The 21,482-nt window shown below is 36.4% G+C and overlaps 1 protein-coding gene across 1 annotated transcript; it reads right to left on the reverse strand.

The window, feature by feature from the left end:
- Positions 1 to 7,203: 7,203 nt before the first annotated feature.
- Positions 7,204 to 10,451, reverse strand: LOC144663119 (uncharacterized). Its single transcript, XM_078524056.1, has 3 exons — positions 10,363 to 10,451; positions 9,790 to 9,860; positions 7,204 to 8,891 (listed from the first exon to the last, which is right to left on the reverse strand). Exons 1-3 carry the CDS (start codon positions 10,449 to 10,451, stop codon positions 7,204 to 7,206), a joined length of 1,848 nt encoding a protein of 615 aa, XP_078380182.1.
- Positions 10,452 to 21,482: the final 11,031 nt, after the last annotated feature.

Raw genomic sequence — 21,482 nt, forward strand, 5'->3', positions numbered from 1 at the left:
TTATTTATTTGCTCTTTTTTGTAATCAACAAAAATGATCAGCATGTTTTAAAAGATACAAATATAAATACGAATTTTCTGCGGAGCGGTTCGCGTCGGGGAAATTTTTTCAACTTTGCAAAACAATGCTTCTTAACATGCTGATCATTACGCAATAACACTTAGTCTAATGATTTTGCATTTGGTTGACATCATTATTATAGGCAACAACTGTTAAAGATGTGTAGTACTGACCCATGGAAGGTGTTAGAAACCGCTGTGATCCCGTTTAGTTAATTAAGAGGGTCTCGATGGGGTTGTGACTTTTACAGTTAAAGGGACTGTGTCACGGCTGAGTTAAGTTTATTTTATTTAGTTTTGCCAAATGCTTGCTATAAAATTATGTTTGCAAATAAATTAATTGTATGCATCTTAATGACACAACCATAGCTTCATTGTAACCAAATGTGTATCTCGGAGGTTATAATTTAGAGTTTCAAGCAAAAGGAACTAACTTTAACAACTGTTCAGCCCAACAATATTTGAAATACCCATATCACATTCCGTTTCAATCTCCGTCACTTTTGGCCATCCGTTCCTTCTTTTGTATTTGCTGTGTTAATGAAATGTTCCTTTACTGTTTTAAGTGGTTATTTTGTATATCTCACCAAATTAATTGGTCATTTCCCATCACTAAATTTGGCTAAAATCCGTGACACAGTCCCTTTCCCGGTTAAAATTTTGGCTTTTTTACGGCTAACGGTTAATTAATATCAATTACGGTTAACAAAAGTTAAAATCCAGTTTCAATTGTTTTTAAAAGTTAAAAATTGATAAACATTATTGAAACACACATTTTAGGTCTTAGGACCATTCTTGGACGATGAAGTGATCTAGTCTGTTCTATTTATAATTACTGACCGGTTTTTTTACGGTTAACATATTTTACGGATAACGATTAAAATTTTTCAATTTTTACTTCTAGCGGCTAAATTTTTAGCCGTTTTACGGCTAACGGTTAACCTCGTTAAGACCTTCCTTTAAATACCTATATGAAACTTTATAATAACAAGTAGCTCATGCTGACGGCTGACGGATCGATATTAAAATAAACCATTTTATAACACCATTAACATTTTTTTTTAATAGCAGGGTCGTAACCAGGTATATTTTTTCATCGCTAATCCCAAATTTTAGCTCTAAATTTTGATTCCTGATCCCCAAAATGTGGCAGCATTTGATCCCTGATTCCATTCTGATCCCATCTGATAGGCCGATCCTGATCCCATGATTTGTGACCCGAGATTCCGGGTCCATGATCCCGATCCCGAGGCTATGATCCCGATCCGAAGGCTGTGATCCCTGATCCCATATACCTGGTTACGACCCTGAAAAATTTAATAGGAAAACGGTGTGTTCCAAAAAAAAAAGATAGGGATTAATTGTACGAGTGAACAGATTGGAAATAAGAAAAAGTCCGATCTGGACACAAGTACAATCCCTAGCTGTTTCGAGAAAAAAAGACCGATTATCGTTTAATAACAATAATTTGAAATACGCAGTTCAGCAAATCTTTGAGCTTACGCTAGTTATCAAAATATGGGTCAGGCGTCCCTTCGACGTAGCATCGCTCATTTGTTGGCTTTGAATGTCAATTAAAACACAACGTAGAATGTTACCTAAATGCGTGCCTTATTACATGAAATTTTCGCAACACGTTAATTTCGCGAATTTCGCGATTCTAAAAAAAATCGCGAAATTAAAGTGACGCGAACAATAAGTGTCGCGAATATAACATGACGCTAAAATTAAGTGACTCACATTATGTCAACACTGAAGGAAGGAATTTTCAGAATTTTCAATGTAAATGGAGTAGTCGTTAATTGACACAAGAACAATAACTCTTGCGCGTACGAGGATGACCTACTTGTAGACATTGTGAGAACTGCCGCTGTTGTTGCTCTCGCCCTTGCGTTTTTGTTAACTTTATCGTTATTGTTCCTTTGACGAAGTCGTTTTATTTAATTCAAGGGCATGTTAAATAGTATTGCCAAGGAAATGTAAATTGTGTCTTACCCCAAAACGCGAAATTAAAGCTATTTAATATACAAAATTTTCGCCAAATCGCGGAATTTAAGTGTCGCGAAATATGCGCACCTCAAAATCGCGAAATTAACGTGTCGCGAAAATTTCATGTAATAAGGTACTTGTTCCTTCATTTCTGTTCCGTATTAAATTTGTCGATTAGGGCCTTCAACGTTCAGCGTTTTTAGATCGATCTTTGACTATTCTTCAGAAAGAGAGTAGCCTGCAGAACAAGCGGTTTATTTTGCGGGTCGTGCGAAGTGCCTCTTTATACGCGCGACCCGCAAAAGAAGCCGCCGTTTTGCAGACTAGAAAGAGAAAGCCGCGACCGAAGCAGACTGAAAACGAGTTGTGACAGTGGTACAGTGAACGATTAGTTTTTAATCGTTCAGCTAGCGATACAATTTGGGGTAAATTGTTTCTGACGTCAAACAATCAGACGCGAGTATTTACGGAAGCAGTATTACTAAAATCAAAACAAATCAGCTTCGAGTCCAGCCTCTTGCCATCGAGCGGTCATTAATTGTTGAGCATGGAGGGCTAACTAAGCTTTACATTTTGTTGCTTTTTTTTTTGCGATTGCCATTGAATTAGATAATAAAAAAATAGTTTTCTTGCTGAAGCTTTTTTCATCTATCAATCTAATTATAACCGACGCTTTTGCTCCCTAGTTTATCTTCTCGGGCACAATTGGTGTTCAGTTTCAATTATTTTATAGAGAATTGCGTAATAAGAACGGGCCGCTCGGTCACAAAGCCCAAAGTAAGATCGCGACAAGGCGCGCTACTTCAGTTAATTCGATATCCTTTTTTGGATTTTTAGCCTCAAATCTTGCATTTTACTGTAGATAGTTAAACGGGCTATGTCACGTAATTTTAGGCCATTTCAGCACTGACGAACTAGTCATAGAATTAAATGAAACATCACAATAACGGTTTAAGAGGAAATTTCTAGAAGAATTCAACAACTTCCGCCAATGCTCTGAAAAATTGTTCGCTTATGCCTCTGCATGAAGGTAGTCCTTATTAAAACTAAAAACGTCATGTTGTTTTTTTCTTCAAATATTTTTATTTTTCTGAGAAAAACGAAATTTTCGATTTGACGTCTAGACTCGTCTAGACTCGATTGAGAGGGTACAAATTGGGTTAAAAATCGACCATTTTCATTCGATTCGCATGTCAAAACGATCAAGCACAGAAAAAAATGAATACAACCGATCTATTGCATGACTCTTCCTTGTCCTAATAAGCATAGTTTCAAGAGTTTTGGTTTAATCTAATTATTTAACGGTAAACAAAACCAGACTATTCTCACGCAACATGAAGGTCGGTCGGTCAATTGAATCGTCATTTTCACTTTGTGCCATATCTCAGAATTACTTGAGATAAAAGTATTTCAACTGTAAAAGGATGATACTTTGGTTTAGGCAAATGATTAAGCACTTGTCAAAAAATTATTCAAAATCACAAAATCACGCCAGCCTTCGAATGCGTGACCAACATTACTACCACCGTATTTGTTCTTTAAATCAATTTAATCGCAATACTAGCAATACTTAGGCATAAATCAAAATAAATATGTTCACCTTTGCTTGATTATGATGTCCTGACCGCTGCAATATGTTACTTTCCTGTCATTTCTTTAATGGCTTCCCGTTCAGTTCGCATGTCGCTTGCTGAATCTGTCTTGCGACTGGTGAATTTGAAGCAAGCACTGCTAGTTTTTTGTCCAAATATGTATCGTCATGATTTACGAGCACTACTTGTGTTACTTGATTAAGCCATATTCCAGGTAATAGCCGGCAAAGCGTTTTCAATAAGCCACTTTGAAAAGTGAAGTATAAATTTGCATACTTTCGAGAAAAGCGTGACATTTTTATTATACTTAAGGGGGAGGGGGTAGGGTCTTAAATTTTTATGATTTTCTATATCCTTGTTACATGACAGCAAAGGGACCTCCCGTCGATCATATAAGCAAGGACTGCCAACTATCGTTTTAAAAGAACAAGAAACTTTTATTAGTACATGTATACCAAGTACAAATAGAGAGGCTGTGGACAGCCTAGGGACAGCGTTGTGCAGTGAGAAAAAAAAATATATTAAAAAATCTATAATCGAGTTTAGTAATTTTATTAGCCTCGTCTCCTAGAAGTAAACAATGTGAATTCTCGCACACACGAGGTCAAATATTTAACTTTGTTGTTTGGGAGAATAACGAAGTACATAACTAAAATATGAATATAAATTTTGGTTTTTATAGTAGGAGCAACCAGCAATTAGTAGATTATAGACTACCACGAAACCGGAAACGAGAAGCGAACGACTTTTTAGAAAGGCTAAATTAAAAAGATTTCAACACTTTTTCCTGAGGGACCGGTCGTAAAGTACAGGGAGGGGGGGAGGGGGGTGGGCTTTGAAAAATTGGGGGTGGGTGACTATTTTTCACCATGTCAAAAAGGGTGGGTCAGGAATAAAAAATGCACTGCATTAGGGGTGGGACAATTATTCATTGAACGGGATCTATAATAGTGCAGAATTCCCTAAAATAGCATTTCAGGGGTTCTAACACTAGGTTTTTCTGTGCCAGTTATGGGGTGGGCACAATTTTGTCAAATAATTGAGGGATGGGCCACTTAAAATGAGTACAGTCAACTCTCCTTAAGACGGACACCGTCGGGACCGGCCTCAACTGTCCGTCTTAGAGAGGTGTCCGCCTTATAGAGAGACGAGGTAAAATGGCACCAGAAATTTTGAGATGATAAAGCTAAACGTATCATCCTTTTACAGTTTAAATACATTTATCTCAAGGAATTCTGACATATGGCACATAGTGAAAATGACGATTCTTTTGACCGACCGACTTTCATGTTGCGTGAGAATAGTCTGGTTTTGCTTACCGTTAAATAATTAGATTAAGCCAAAACTCTTGAAACTATGCTTATTTGGACAAGGAAGAGTCATGCAATAAACAAGTTGTATTTATTTTTTCTGCGCTTGATCGTTTTGACATGCGAAGCGAATGAAAATGGTCGATTTTCAATGCAACCCAATTTGTACCCTCTCAATCGAGTCTAGACGAGTCTAGACGTCAAATCGAAAATTTCGTTTTTCTCAGAAAAATAGAAATATTTGAAGAAAAAACAACATAACGTTTTTAGTTTTAATAAGGACTACCTTCATGCAGAAGATGAGCGAAATCCCTGTATTTTTAGAATTGCCGCAAAAAAAACATTTTTGTTCGATTTTTCTACAAACTTGCTCTTAAAACTTTAGAAAAACTCAAAAGAAACACAAAACGGTCAAAGAGGGGCATGGATGGGCAAAATCTGAGAAGATTAAAATGGATTGCATTCGGGTAAACTTGTTAGACGTCGGCTCGACCTTTTTCAAGTTTATCTCAATTTGTAAGAAAGTGTCATTTACAATGCTCGAAAATCATCCATGTTTGTTACGTAGCGGTGATTTTGCCAATAAAAGACTTTTGCTCTGCCATCTTAAAGTTTAGAGCTCTTCAGTTATTAACTAAAATAAATGAAATTATCTAAAATACCGTGGCATATCCCCCCAATAGATGAATACTCTAAAACGATATAAAAATCGGTGGAAAGCAATTTCAAGTGTATTTGGATATTTGCATGTACGTGGCAATTGTTTCAAAGGTGGGTAATGTTTATATAGTACAGGACGCACATTCTTTTTTTTTTTTATTTCTCGAAATCAGACATACACCATGCTTGCTAATTACCCTAGATGGCCATAAACCCAAAAAGGAAAAGAAGAAAATAGATTAAGTGGAAGCCAATTTCAAGGCCAATAATATACATACACACATTTCTGCATGCTCATAGGCTGAGAGCACGTCAATTAATCCCAAACAGTGTTGAAAGTTGAAATTGAGTGCAAAAAGTTGAAATTGGGTGCAGAAAGTTGAAATTAAATTGATTGACAGGAAAGTCGGAAAGCGCGCCAAAACAAAATGGCGGCCGATCTCGAAGTGTTTGAGAGAGCAAAAATCGAGCAAAAACATAACGATTCATGAAAAGTTTGACCGATTTAACGAAAGTTATAAGTATATAAACCAAAGTACTTGGAATTAGACGTTTGTACAGCACAAGAGAGGATTTACGAAACTTCTGAAAACTACCAATCGTGGATTTTCTTACGCGACAGCTCGAAAAGAAGAAAGATTACAAGCGTGAATTAAAGTTGGACATTTCAGCCCAAACCAATACAACTGAATAAGGATAAAAGCACCTGATTATACGGGCTCGTGCAATTTGGTTAGCCTTTGAAAAATTTACTCGTGCTGATTTATCCCAAATTGCACTCGAAATCATGTGATTACCTATACAACTCAGTTTTGTGTGCATCTGTTAAACAATTATTTCTAAGAGATTAAAAACACCTTTTAATCATTCTACAGAATTCGGTTGAAAAGGGTTTTTCTTTTATGCAGCTATGAACCTTCGAAAAACTCAACTTTAGTCCTGGATAATAGGGGACAAGGAGGATAAAAATATAGTCATGGCAATTGTAAGTTTTGTAATGTAACTTAATTTATTTTCCCTTCATGTTACATGTGTACGACTAGTTAATAACAGCAAATCCTCAATAGCACTAAAAATAATAAGGTAATAAAACCCAAGTTTTATATACCCATAACCAAAATTATAAGACTTAAATCAAGAATACTTAAATATACCTATATACCCAGAACCAAAATTAAGACCCAAATCAAGAAATAATATACCAAAAACCAAAATGCCCATATATACTTATATACCCAAAACCAAAATACCTAAAAACCCAAAATCAAGAATGATATATAAGAACATCCAGCTCCTTTAGAGACCGTCTAAGTCACTAAGCTCAAACGGTGCTTCTACATGTACTATTTCTAGCCCTTTAGTAATATTCCAAAGTCGACAAAATAACCGTGGAACCCCAATAACTTTAGCCTCAAAAGGATACGATACGCGAAATCGAGGGTAAAATTGCGTAGTACTTGACTGAGTGAAGGAAACTCAAGGGAAACGACCTTAGCTAGGTTGGAGGTAACGAGAGGTTTGAGAAATAGAGGCTTCGAGTAGTCAGAATTCCACTGTAATTTAAAAAACTTCCCCTTAAAATATAAGACGAATTTAATATTGGGGAACGTTTCCCCAGTGTCCCTTAATAGGCTGGGGATAACCAGTATCAACTTGCAAACTCGAAGGGTTAGAATATCGAATGTATTCAGTGCCCTTAACCACATAAAGTTTACCATTCGGGAAAACCTCCATTGCATCAAAACCACTTTTAAAGTTTTCTGGCAAATTTCCCCACTCACCGGAATCAAGTCTTTTGGGATACCCAGCATCCACTTCATACAGGTCTTCATCAGAGTACCGTACATACAAGGGACCCTTTGTGACATAAGTTTTGCCATTAGGAAGTTGCGTCATAGAATCAAACCATGTGCTCATGCTACGGCTAATACCCCAGTGGCCATAAATGTCGAATGGATACCCTCCAACAACTGATGACGCCTTTCCATCTGTGAACTTAATATACTGACCGCCCTTTGTGGCATAAGGATACCCGTTTAGTTTGTTATAAATAAAACTATCAAACCCTTGGGTAAACTTTTCAGGCAAATCGTCAAAACCGTCATTTAACAGCACCGGGTTAGCAGGGTTAAGAGTATTAGCATGCCTATCTGTATATCGCGCGTAAATATTCCCTTTAAACAAGTATGTATAACCGTTTGATAATGTGGTCATGGCATCAAAACCGTAGTTAAATGGAAACAGCGTATCTACAAAATAGCAATAGCTGTCCGCATTATTAGCCGCTCTGTGAGGGGCCGACTTTGCCAATTGTTTGCAATTACTTATACCGTAAGCAATGTCGTCCATGTAAGCTAAAGCATGGGCTAGTTCGTGTACAATTGTTCCCATTCTACTATCATATCTTGATCTTGAAAGACTTAGGGATCTCTCGAACAAACCGCACAGATAAACTTTGCGCGATCCTTTATAAGTGTATGCATACCAGTTATATTGGCATTTACCCCCTCCATGGACATAAGTAATTGTATCTGATCTTAACAATATCTCCATTACCCTGAACTTTTCGATAAGAAAGTCTGCACTTGTTGTCCCAAACCAAGTTCTAACACGGTCTGGACTGCTTCCGAGGTCTGAAATAGCAGATGCTATATAAAGGTATGCAGCGCGGTGATCTTCTTTGGTTAGTTTTTTCTGGGCTGCATTTCCCTCGACAACAGGATCTAGAGGAACATTCAAACTACCACTACGTTTTTGAAAGTTCCCGACCACTACGGTACGTTTTTGTTTCTTTTCAAGAGCGCGAGCCCTTTGCCCCAGGGTTTCATGACCCGCCTTTCTTCCGGCCACTTGAAAACTAACTGATGGCGAAGATAGATGATTTATTTTGATGGGGATACCTGGTTTACCAGGCTCGTTCATACCCTTTACACTACCTATTGCATATTCTATGTAAGTGTCTACTGCTATAGAATACGTTCCAGCTTTGCTCATGTCGTATCCTTCAGAAACTTCAAAGGTGGACGACACGGTCTGTCCAACTGCCACGAGCACGAACTGATCAGGGCCAGGAGTACTGCGCTTTATGGAAATACCATCGTATGGTATCTTCTTTCCATTCCGCGTGACAGACAGGCAATCAGAGGTCAGTTGCACCAGCGGTGTGCGCCATTTGAGCACAGAAAAGTCTTGTTGTCCCTCGTTCTTTAATTTTGAATTTGCATTCAATTTTCTCCGTGGTTCTGTATCTCGGTGAACACTCAAGGGAGGCAGAGAAAACTCTGTGTAAACCAAGTAAAATGAAATATTTAAGAGAAATTTTATTGCATTTTTATCAGGGAACTCGTTTTTCTAAAAGGTGACTTTCCACTCGTCTATAGAGCAAGTACTTATAACATGACATTCTTTCAAGCGGATAATGGAGAAGTACTTTGTCGTGTTCCTTTATTATTTCTACTGGAAGGTGACATTGATCATTTTGCCCTAGATACAATTCAGTAAAAGTCATGAAATGACAAAAAAAAATTTAATCGGCGGGACGCAAAGTGGGTGCTTTACTTTTGTTATTATAAAAGACAAAATGTTTGAAAGATCTTCCCTCATGTTCATTTGTAAACTACAAGTTACAACGTTGAATTTAATATAAAGATTTAGCCAAGCCTAAAGGCGGAGCTCCACACTCATTTTCTGGTTCTTAAAATTTTGCGAAAATGCTTGCATTGAAGAAACGCGCAGTTATTGAAGTTATTAAACGTATACTACTCAAGAAAAATCCAGAGCCAAAATAAATCGTCAGCTCCAATACTGTCTTTACCCTAGACCAAATAATTAGATTTGAGCTCGCGATTCAATGAAAGACTATAACCTGGTCAGTGGATCAGCTTCAAAAACACATGACCTCAATGAGCTGCACACTTGACCCCGCGATATGGTCATGTGATACTGAAAGCGGATACCTTGTGTTGACAGCTGTCAATTCACCATCAAAAGGATGTCCAATATGAAAGAAGATACACGCCGACGTTAACCTTAACGTTCGTTGGGATATGATAAGATTGCACTCTCCTCCCCTGGTCGGGCTGCCTTGTGACTTCCCTTCCTGCCTGTCTCAGAGTCCGTAGGCGCGGGCGGGCGAACGCTACCATTTTTTTTTTTTTTTTGGCCGCATGGGTTTTCTACCCATGGTGCTCCGCTGGCACGCTTTGCGCGCTGGAGCTCCGTTATTACGAGTACGCGAGTAAATAGAAATGCTAATGATAAAAAAAATTAACAGAATAACTAACAAATACTCGTTATGCTTGATTGCAAAGAAAGTTTTTAATTTGCGTAGTAGGATTAGCGGTTCAGAGTAGGCTGCTCTAACTCTGGTGGTGCATGATGGAAGCGTGGCCTTTAAACATTAAAGCAATTAGACGAGCAAAGTCAAACGCATTGTTTAGAATTTTGAAAATGTTTTTAGTAGCTAAGTGCTCACATGCGTGTGAAAAATGCCAGGTGTTTCTTAAATATACCAACTTCAGGCACCCACAACATCAGGTTTACTATGGAAAAGGAAGTTGATCACAGAATAACATTCCTACTGTTGTTGTTATGATTGTAACAATGGTCCCCATTCACACATTACTAGTGTCTATCACAAGTAGGCAAAGAATAATTTAACTTTCATGTCGTCTTTGTATAAACTGGATCTCATTTGCACTTTTTGAAACTATAGTGAAGAGAAATTAATGTTGAAATACTGTCATTACTTACTTGGTTTCAGAAACGTCGAATTCAATATCTTCATATGCGTCTCCATTTGACCTCCACATCAAAAAGACTATCCACCAGAATGGCAGCATCTTTAGTCAGCTTGGTGTATCTTTTGGAGCTCTGCAAAGTAAAATTTGTCAGTCAAATATGAAAATTTTTTATCAACCCTCCAAAACTAAAAGCCAAAAATTAAAAACTTTATTCGTTTCCCGTGGTCATCTGTGCACATTTTGTAAAACACATTTTGTTTAACAAAGTGTTTAACTACGAAGTCTTGATTTTAAACAAGAACAAATTAAAACACACATGCTTCGAGCTTCTGTTGTGATCGACAAGTCATTTGCGAGCATCGAGGCTAACCAAGAGTTGCACTTTGTGCCGGTTCATTTTGCAATTTGCATTGAATTTCCTACTAAAATTTATATTTGTAGTTGAATAATTCTTCCAAAAACATAAATCTAAAATTCATGTAGCTTAAAAGAAATAAGTTTATTTTACCAAGCATAAGTGGTGTTGTGAGAAGGCGCTTCGGGTGATTGCTGTTAAAGAGTGAAGTAAAAAGCATAGCTACTAGTACACCAGTTTTATACATCAGGCTTAGGCTGCTACTGGTGAGAACGCCTTAAATGGGCCAGTTTCAATTAAATTGTTTTACAAAGAATTATTACAAAAAGTAACTAGAGTAAGCCCCTTTTCCGACGGAAATAAGTTGTACTTGAATGCCGCAATTGAGTTTTAATTTTCAAATATCAGTTTAAGATCTCTTCGATGAAAAAAACTTTGGCAACGATCATCCGTTAGATCAACAGTTCGTGCACAGAAATAAGTAATTGGTACTTAAGCGCCTTCTTGTGGTGAATGAAGAATCGCCAGGAAAGTGAAAAACAATATTTTAAACATGTACGATTAGGCTTAGGCCGCGCCAAATGAAAGGTCAGTTTACTCGATATCACTTTAAATGATCATAAATACATTCATAAAAATTATAGGAAAACAAAATTCAAGAGTGATCGTTTTTTCCTCGCACATGTAAAACAAGTGTTTCCAAGAGACTGAACACACCTTCGTGTACAAAAATACATTGCTACTAACCGCCTTCTTGTGGTGAATGAAGTATTGCCGGAAATTGAATAGTAATGCTTTTGCTCGTGAACGATTTGGCCATGGCCAGTCCCAATGGAAGGTCAGGTTATTTTCTTTCAGCCTTAGTCCTGCACATTACTTTAAATTGTCACAAATATGGGCATAACAATTACTGGAAACCAAATTCAAGAGTGATCGTTTTTTACTCGTACTTGCCAAAAAAGTGTTTCCAAGAGACTGGACACAACTTCAAATCATTCTATAGAACTTGGCTGAAAAAGCCGTTCTCTTAAGAAACGACAGTCATCTTGAGAAAATTACACCTCTTGTCACGAAAAAAGATACGATTTGAAGATTTCCGTTTTTATCCTTTTAACTTCTTCTAACTCTTCCTCAAACTTTAGTATTGTATTTGGCTTATTATTACTTCTAAGGTTTTTTTCACTTATAACGGAATTATTCTGCATGATTTTTCCACTGCAAAAGAATAAAATCTTGACGCAGTTTTTATACACCCAATGCCAACCCTCCACCAAATAATTGGGCACTACTCGGTACAGAATATCCTGTGTTAAAAACTGTGTTGTTACGAAATTAAAAGAATATCTCGTTCGTGGCAAACGTTTTACAATCTGCGCCACGATGATACATGGTTGAATATATGGCAGCCCGAAAACGAATATTTAGCGGTTCTCTTTGTGGTATCAAGTAAACACATCTGTGCACATTTCAAACCCGGCACCACGAAGCCTTGATTTCGAAATCGTAAAATATGATTCGAGACATATGATTCGAGCTTCTGTTGTGACAAGTCCCTGACTGTTTAGCATCGAAGGTTAACCAATTTTGTCCCCAATCATGTTGTGTTTGGCATTAAATTTCCCACTAAAAAAATAGTTTTAGTTGAAGAATTCTTCGAAATATTTAGTCTGCCTTTTTTCCCTTGAAGTTTATTTAAATAAAAAGAATTAACTTTATCTTACCAAGCACTTGAGGTGTTGTGAAAAGGTGAGAAGGCTCTTCGGTTGATAGTTGTTAAAGAGTGAAGTAAACAGCGTAGCTACACCAGTTTTATACATCAGGCGTTGGCTGCTATTAATAAGAGTTTTTGTTTTAACGCCTTAAATGGACAGATCATTTATTTTCAGGATAATTATTTAAAGTCTTTATTAAAGAAAGTCCATTTTCCGAAGGAAATAACCTTGATCCCGAAGTTGAGTTTTAATTTCCAATGATCATTTTTAGGGTTTTGTCGATAACAAAACTTTGCTAAAGATCATACATTAGATCTACAGTTTGTGAACAGAAGAAATACATTGGTACTTCAGTGCCTTTTCGTGGCCGATAAAGTGTTGCTAGGATATTAAATAGTGATACTTTTTGATCTTGTACGATTTGGCCAAGGCCAGTCCCAATGGAAGGTCAGTTGATTGTATATCCTTTTTTTTCCTTCCAGCCTTAGTCCTGCACATAACTTTAAATTGTCGTAAGTATGGTCATAAAAATTACTGGAAACCAAACTCAAGAGTGATCGTTTTTTCTCGTTCATGTAAAACAAGTGTTTCCAAGAGACTGGACACACCTTCAAGTCATTCTATAGAATTTGGATGAAAAGGCGGTTTCCTTTTAAAACGGCAGTGACCTCAAGAAAATTGCACGTCTTGTCACGAAAAAGAGATAAAAATAGTGATTGGCATTAGAGTTTGTAAGTGTGATTGCTATTGTATTGAATGAATTTTTATATATCTCCTGTCCTCGTCCACTCAAGAATAAATTACAATTATTTCTAAGTTGATGGATTTTTTTGTAAAATAGAACGCCTTTTTTAACCAAAGTCTATAAAACTTTATGACAAAGTTTTTAATTTTTCAGAAACGATTGTGCCCTAAAACAATAGTGCCTTTAAACTGTAATGCCAATCAGTACTTTTATCGTTTTTTTTTTCGTGACAAGAAGTGCACTTGTCTCAAGGTCAGTTTCAAAAGGGAACGGCCTTTTCAACCAAACTCTATAGAATGATTTGAAGGTGTGTCCAGTCTCTCGAAAACACTTGTTTTACATGTACAAGAAAAAAAGGATAGCTCTTGAATTAGGTTCCAATTTTTTTTGTATTTTTTTTTTTTTTTTTTTTTTTTTTTTTTTTTTTTTGTTTTTTTTTTCATTTTTATTTTTGGTTAATTTTGACTTTCCCCTTTAAATATCTTTTTTTTTTTTTTTTTTGTTTTGCCGTTTCAAAAGGGAACGGCCTTTTCAACCAAATTCTATAGAATGACTTGAAGGTGTGTTCAGTTTCTTGGAAACACTTGTTTTACATGTACTAGAAAAAACGATCACTCTTCAATTTGGTTCCCATTTATTTTTAACCAAATTCATGGAATTATTTGACAGTGTTTTCAATCTCTTAGAAACACTTGTGCCCAAAAACAATGGTGCCTTAAAACTCTAAAGTCAATCAGTATTTTTATATTTTTTTTCGTGACAAGAGGTGCAATTTTCTCGAGGTCATTGCCGTTTCAAAAGGGAATTGCCTTTTCATCCAAATTCTATAGAATGATTTGAAGGTGATTCCAGTCTCTTGGAAACACTTGTTTTCATGTACGAAAAAGTAAGGAACACGTTTGAATTTTGTTTCCAGTATTTTTTATGACCATACTTATGACCATTTTTAAAAAGTTATGTGCAGGACTAAGGCTGAAAGAAAAAAAAGGGATTTAGAATAAACTGACCTTCCATTGGGACTAGCCTTGGCCAAATCATACACTATTCGATTTCCTAGCAACACTAACTAGCTTTATCGGTCACGAAAAGGCATTGAAGTACCAATGTATTTTTGTTCACGAACTGAAGATCTAATGGATGATCTTTGGCAAAGTTTTGTTATCGACAAAACCCTAAAAATAATATTTGGAAATTAAAACTCAACTTCGGGATCGAGGTTATTTCCTTCGAAAAGAGGACTTTGTATATATAATAAAGATTTTTAAATAATTACCCTAAAACAAAAGATCTTTCCATTTAAGGCGTTAAAACAATACATCTTACCAATAGCAGTCAACGCCTGATGTATAAAACTGGTGTAGCTACGCTGTTTACTTCACTCTTTAACAACTATCAACCGAAGTGCCTTCTCACCTTCTCACAACACCTCAAGTGCTTGGTAAGATAAACTTAATTATTTGTTTAACATAAACTTCAGGGAAAAAAGGGTAGATTTATTATTTCGAAGAATTCTTCAACTTAAAAAATATATATTTGTTTTAGTGGGAAATTCAATACCAATCACAACCTGATGGGGGACAAAATTGGTTAACCTTCGATGCTGAACAGTCAGGGACACATAATGTCTCGAATCATATTTTACGAGTTTAAAATCAAGGCTTCGTGGTGCCGGTTTTGAAATGTGCACAAATGTGTTTACTTGATGCCACAAAGGGAACCGCTAAATATTCGTTTTGGGGGTGCCATATATTCAACCATGTATCATCGTGGTGCAGATTGTAAAACGTTTGTCGCGAACGAGATATTCTTTTACTTTCGTTACAACACAGTTTTCAGCACAGGGTATTCTGTACCGAGTAGTGCCCAATTTTTTGGTGGAGGGTGGGCATTTTGTGTATAAAAACTGCGTTTAGATTTTATTCTTTTGCAGTGGAAAAATCATGCAGAATAATTCCGTTGTAGGTATAAAAAAAAACACCTAAGAAGAAATAATAAGCCAAATACATTCATTAAGTTTAAAGAAGAGTTAAAAGGATAAAAAGGGAAGAAACTTCAAATTTTCAAATCTTATTTTTTTTTTCGTGACAAGAGGTGCAATTTTCTAAAGATCACTGCCGTTTCAAAAGAGATCGGCCTTTTCAACCAAATTCTATAGAATGATTTGAAGGTGTGTTCAGTCTCTTGGAAACACTTGTTTTACATGTAAGAGGAAAAAAACGATCACTTTTGAATTCAGTTTCAAGTTTTTTTTTATTTATTTATTTATTTATTCTCGTTTTCTTACTCGGGTATTTATAACCATTTATGATAGTGTCCAGGCTAAGGCTGAAAAAAAAAAACGGATATCGAATAAACTGACATTTCCTTGGGACACCCCTTGGCCAAATCTTACACGATTAAAAATATTGCTATTCACTTTTCTGGCAACAGTTCACATACCACAAGAAGGCACTAAAGTACCAATATATTTTTGTTCACGAACTGTAGATCTAACGGATGATTTTTGCCAAAGTTTTGTTATTGAAAAACGCTAAAATTGAAAAAAAAAATATTTAAAAATTAAAACTCTATTGCGGGATCGAGGTTATTTCAGTCGGGAGAAAAGGGCTTGCTCACATATCGATTTTAATAATTACCCGGAAAACAAGTGACCGGAACATTTAGGGCGCTTAAACAATAACTCTTATCAAAATAGGCCAACACCTGATGTATAAAACTGGTGTAGCTACGCTGTTTACCTCACTCTTTAATAACTATCATACAGAGTGCCTTCACTTAACACCACTTGTGCTTGGTAAATAAACTTAGAAAAACTAAAAAAAAAAAAAAAAAAAAAAAATTTCTTTTTAGTAACATAAATTTCAGGGAAAAAAGAGTACATTTTATCTTTTGAAGAATTCTTCAACTAAAAATAAGTATTTTAGTGGGAATTGCAATGCCAAACACAGCATGATGGAGGACAAAATGCAAAGCTTGATTAACCTTCGATGCCCAACAGTCAGGGACTTGTCACAACAGAAGCTCGAATCATATATCTCGAATAATATTTTACGAGTTTAAAATTAATGCTTCGTGGTGCCGGGTTATATAATGTGCACAGATGTTTTTTCTTATTGATGCGACAGAGACCCGCTAAATATTCGTTTTCGGGCTGCCATATATTCAACCATGTATCATCGTAACGCAGATTGTAAAACGTTTGCCGCGAACGAGATATTCTTTTATTTTCGGAACAACACACTTCTAAATCAAGATACACTGTGCCGATTAGTGCCCAATTATTTGGTGGAAGTTTATTGTTTTGCACTGGAAAGTCATGCAGAATAATTCCGTAATAGGTAGAGGCAATAATAAGCCAAATACAATACTTACAATTTTGAGGAAGAGTTCAAAGGAGTTACAAGGATTAAAACGGAAGAAACTTCAAATCTTCAAATCTTATCTTTTTTCGTGACAAGAGGTGCAATTTTCTCAAGATCACTGCAGTTTCAAAAGAGAACGGCCTATTCATCCAAACTCTATAGAATGATTTGAAGTTGTGTCCAGTCTCTTGGAAACACTTTTTTACATGTACGAGTAAAAAACGATCACTTTTGAATTTGGTTTCCAGTAATTGTTATGCCCATATTTGTGACCATTACCGTAATGTGTAGGACTAAGGCTGACCTACTAAACTGATCTACTATTGGGACTGGCCTTGGCCAAATCGTACACGAACAAACAAAAGTGTTACCATTCAATTTCCTGGCAATACCTCATTGACAACAAGAAGGCGGTTAGTAGCAATGTATTTTTGTACACGAACTATTGATCTAACGGATGATCGTTGCCAAAGTTTTTTGATCGACGAAATTAAACTGATGTTTGAAAATTAAACATTAAATTGCGGGATAAAAGTATAACTTATTACCGTCGGAAAAGGGGCTTTCTCTAATAACGATTTTTAATAATTCATTGTAAAACAATTTAATTGAAACCGGTCCATTTAAGGCGTTAAAATAATAACCTTTATCAATAGCAGTCAGCGCCTGATGTATAAAACTGGAGTAGCTACGCTGTTTACTTCACTTTCTATCAACAATCACCCGAAGTGCCTTCTCACAATACCATTTATGCTTGGTAAAATAGACTTATTTCTTTTTAGCTACATAAATTTCAGATTTATGTTTTTGGAAGAATTATTCAACTACAAATATAATTTTTTGTGGGAATTCAATAAAAATCGCAAAATGAAAGGGGGCAAAATGCAGAACTTGCTTGACGAGAAGCATATGTTTTTGTGCTTGTTTATTATCAATACTTCGTAGTTAAACACTTTGTTAATGGTGTACAAAATGTGCACAGATGACTACGAGAAACAATTAATGTTTGTTCTTTGGCTTTCAAGTAGGTAATCATGTATCATCGTGACACAAAGTGTGAAACGACAGCCGCAAATGAGATATTATTTTATTTTCGGAACAACACAATTCTAAACTGAGGGTACTCTATACCGAAGTGTTCAATTATTTGTTGCAGGGTGGGCATAATTGGGTGCAAATAAATTGCCTCAAGATTTTATTCATTTGCAGTGGAAAATCATTCAGATATAGTTTCCTTATAGGTAGGAAAAAACAACTTGGAAGTAATAATAAGCCAAATACAATACTAAAGTTTAGGAAAGAAAAAAACAGAAATTACAAGGATTAAATTGAAAGAAAATCTTATTCTCTTAAGATGCCTCATCCGTGGCGTATTTTTTGTACATCTTGAAGCTCGTGCCGCGGAAGAAACTAAGGCAGTAGAACTGCTTTGGTTTTGGAGGGTTGATAAAATTTTTCGTTTTTGATTGACAAATTTCACTTTGCTGAGCTCCAAAGGATACACCAAGCTGACTAAAGATGCCGCCATTCTGGTGGATAGTTTTTTTGATGTGGATGTCAAATGGAGACGCATATGAAGATATTGAATTCGACGTTTCTGAAACCAAGTAAGTAATGACAGTATTTCAACATTAATTTCAGTTCACTATAGATTCAAAAAGTGCAAATGAGACCTAGTTTATATGAAGACGACATGAAAGTTAAATTATTCTTTGTTTTCTTGCGATAGACACTAGTAATGTGTGAATGGGGACCATTGTTACAATAATAACAGTAACAGTAGGAATGTTATTCTGTGATCAACTTCCTTTTCCATAGTAAACCTGATGTTGTGGGTGCCTGAAGTTGGTATATTTAAGAAACACCCGTCATTTTTCGAACGCTTGTGTGAGCACTTAGCTACTAAAACATTTTCAAAACTCTAAACAATGCTTTTCTCTTTGATCGTCTAATTGCTTTAACATTTACAGGCCATGCTTCCATTATGCACCACGAGAGTTGGAACGGCCTACTCTGAACCGCTAATTCTACTACGCAAATTAAAAACTTTCTTTATAATCAAGCATGTCGAGTATTTGTTAGTTATTCTGTTAGTTTTCTCATTATTAGCATTTCTATTTACTCGCGTACTCGTTATAACGGAGCTCCAGCGTGCAAAGCAAGCCAGGGGAGCACCAGGGAAAAAAAATTGAAAAACCCACAAAGCCAAAAAAAAAAATGGTAGCGTTCGCGCTCCCGCGCCTGCGGACTTTGGGAAAAGGGGGAGGGGGGGGGGGGGAGTCACAAGGCAACCCGACCATGGGAGGAAAATGCAATCTTATCATATCCAAACGAACGTTAAAGGCCCAACTTCACCCAAAAGGGCGCTACGTTTGCTGTTTATGAATTTTGTGCAGCACGAAATTGTTTCTGAGCAGGTTTTCTTTCAAAATCCGTTTCCTTCGGAGTCATCTTGTCAAGAATCATCCACAAGCATGCAAGAATTTATTCTTCAATTTTCAGGCTGTTGTTCTCTGGAATTATTTGTGACTGTGTAGGCCAAACCTTTTTTATCGCTCTTTCTTTGTGCAAAATGTTTTCTGCAAAATGATACCTCGCAGTTATATATGTTGTACACTTCTCCCGAAGAAAATATTGTCAGTATTCGTCTCAGAGGAGTTGTGTTATGAATCAAAGAAATGGAGATTTGACAAATCTCTTGTCGTGATGTTGTTTGAATACCTGATTGTATTGAATGCGGCATCTTGGCAAGTAAGTTCGCGGTGTTTTATTCGCGCGATATAAATAGAGCGTCTCGCGACTTTGTAATAAAAGAATGGGTTTCCAGGACTGTTTTCTTTTTCTTCCTCCGTGTCTTGTCGTACGATTGAATTAAAATAATTATTTTAGTTAGCCACAGGTTCAGGTAGATTTGAATGAAGATTAGTTCACACGTATACATGATTGGCTTTCAAAGGATAAAACTGTAATGCAGGAGTCACTGAACAAGTGCTATTTTGCACGCGATAACCAATGAGTTGCTATCGAGTCGTATACGCTGTTTATTTCCCTCCAGACTATTCTCTATAATGACTATGAAGGACTTCAAAATCACTGTTTCCTTGTAAGACAAACTATAGCAATATGCAAAACAATCGAATGTGAAAGTAAATGTTGGAGTCTTCTGCTTAGTCGCTTTCTGACGCTTACAGAAAATAATAACACTTAGTCGCTTTCTATGTCATTGAAACTTTCATATGAGAAACATCAGAAATTCTTTTCGTGGAAGCCGAAGATTTGTAAATGGCCGTAGATATGGAAACGTCACAAAGTAATTCGCTGAGTTGGCTGCTCCAATTTGTTTTAAATATACGTGACGAATTTCTCGCTCTTAAGAATATTTCGGCAACCAATCAGACCGCTACAAGAAGGATTGAGCCGTTTAAAAACAATAACAAACGATCGCAAGGCCGTTTGCGTGAAGGTGGGTCTTTAAGATTAACGTCGGCGTGTATTTTCTTCCATATTGGACATCCTTGTGATAGTGTATTGACAGCTGTCAAAGTAAGGTATCCGGTTTCAGTATCACATGACCATATCACGGGCTCAAGTGTGCAGCTCATACAGGTCATGTGTATTTGAAGCTGACCGCTGACCAGGTTAGAGTTTTCCATTGAATCGCGGGCTCAAAAATTACTTTTTTAACTAGGGTAAAGAAAAACATTGAGCTGACGATTTATTTCGGCTGTGGATCTTTCTTGAGTAGTGTTCGTTTAATAACTTCAATAACTGTGCGTTTCTTCAATGAGAGCATTTTCACAAAATTTTAAGAACCAGAAAATAAGTGTGGAGCACCGCGTTGAGGCTTGGCTAAATCTGCATATTAAATTCAACGTTGTAACTTGTAGTTTATAAATGAACATGACAGAAGATCAGTCCGAATATGTCTTTCAAACATTTTGTCGTCTTTTGTTCTTAAAATTACAAAAGTAAAGCACCCTCTTTGCGTCCCGCCGATTAAATGTTTTTGTCATTACATGAATTTTACTGAATTGCATCTAGGGCAATCAATGACACCTTCCTGTAGAAAGAATAAAAGAACACAACAAAGTACCTTCTCCATTATCCACTTAAAAGAATGTCATGTTATAAGTACTTGCCCTATGGACGAGTGGAAAGTCACCATTTAGAAAAACGAGTTCCTTGGTTAAAGTGCAATACAATTTCTCTTAAGGAAGTCCGCGCAAAAATTTTCTACTCAATAGATTTCTTTAATTTTTTTTTTTTCTGCGGTCAGATAATGAGTTACTTGTGTCAGGAATGCGAAAAAAAGTTGGGGTCACCGACTTCGTTTAAAAGAGAAAGCATGTGGAAAACTACCCTGATTTTGAAAAATTGGCGCACGTTATTCAACATGGTGTTCAGGGTTCAAAGTTAAAAATAAAGAAGATGAGTAAACGGAGGCTAACGATCCTAGTCACATTTTGTAGAAGTGTGTTTGTTGTGTAAATAATTCCTCGTTTTGCCATCTTTTTTGTAAAACTAAACCCTGGAAAAAAGCATTTGAAACTGTCGTACGGCAGAAAAGAAAGCTCAAAAAGCGGAATTCAAACCGTCAGTGTGACCAAAAAATCAAACTTCCACTCGATAGATTTTTTTCATTTTCTCGCAAAACGTACATATTAATTAATAAAAGTGATCCGTTAAGAAAAAAGTAGGGGTCACCGACCATTTAAGAGAGCAAATTGCAAGCGAAGCTAGAGGAACGGCAGCTCACCCTATATGTTCTTAGAAATTTTACTTAGCGCGCGCGCTCAAAGTATGAATTACGTGCGCAGTAGAGATGCGCATAAACAATTAGCGCGAACGTCCTTTAATATCTCCATTTTACTTGGTTTACACAGAGTTTTCTCTGCCTCCCTTGAGTGTTCACCGAGATACAAAACTACCGACACAATTGAATGCAAATAATAATAA

The sequence above is a fragment of the Oculina patagonica genome, chromosome 8 (assembly GCF_052425735.1).
Source record: "Oculina patagonica isolate OP01 chromosome 8, crgOcupat, whole genome shotgun sequence".
NCBI lineage: Eukaryota > Metazoa > Cnidaria > Anthozoa > Scleractinia > Oculinidae > Oculina > Oculina patagonica.

Bases quoted from the DNA above. Each gene is read 5' to 3' on its own strand.
- LOC144663119 (XM_078524056.1), bottom strand. From the start codon at position 10,451: ATGCTGCCATTCTGGTGGATAGTCTTTTTGATGTGGAGGTCAAATGGA. The intron at 9,861-10,362 runs GTAAGTAATGAC...TTTTATCATTAG, and splicing joins TTCGACGTTTCTGAAACCAA to CATTTCTATTTACTCGCGTA. The intron at 8,892-9,789 runs GTAGAAAACCCA...TGGTTTACACAG, and splicing joins GTGCCAGCGGAGCACCATGG to AGTTTTCTCTGCCTCCCTTG.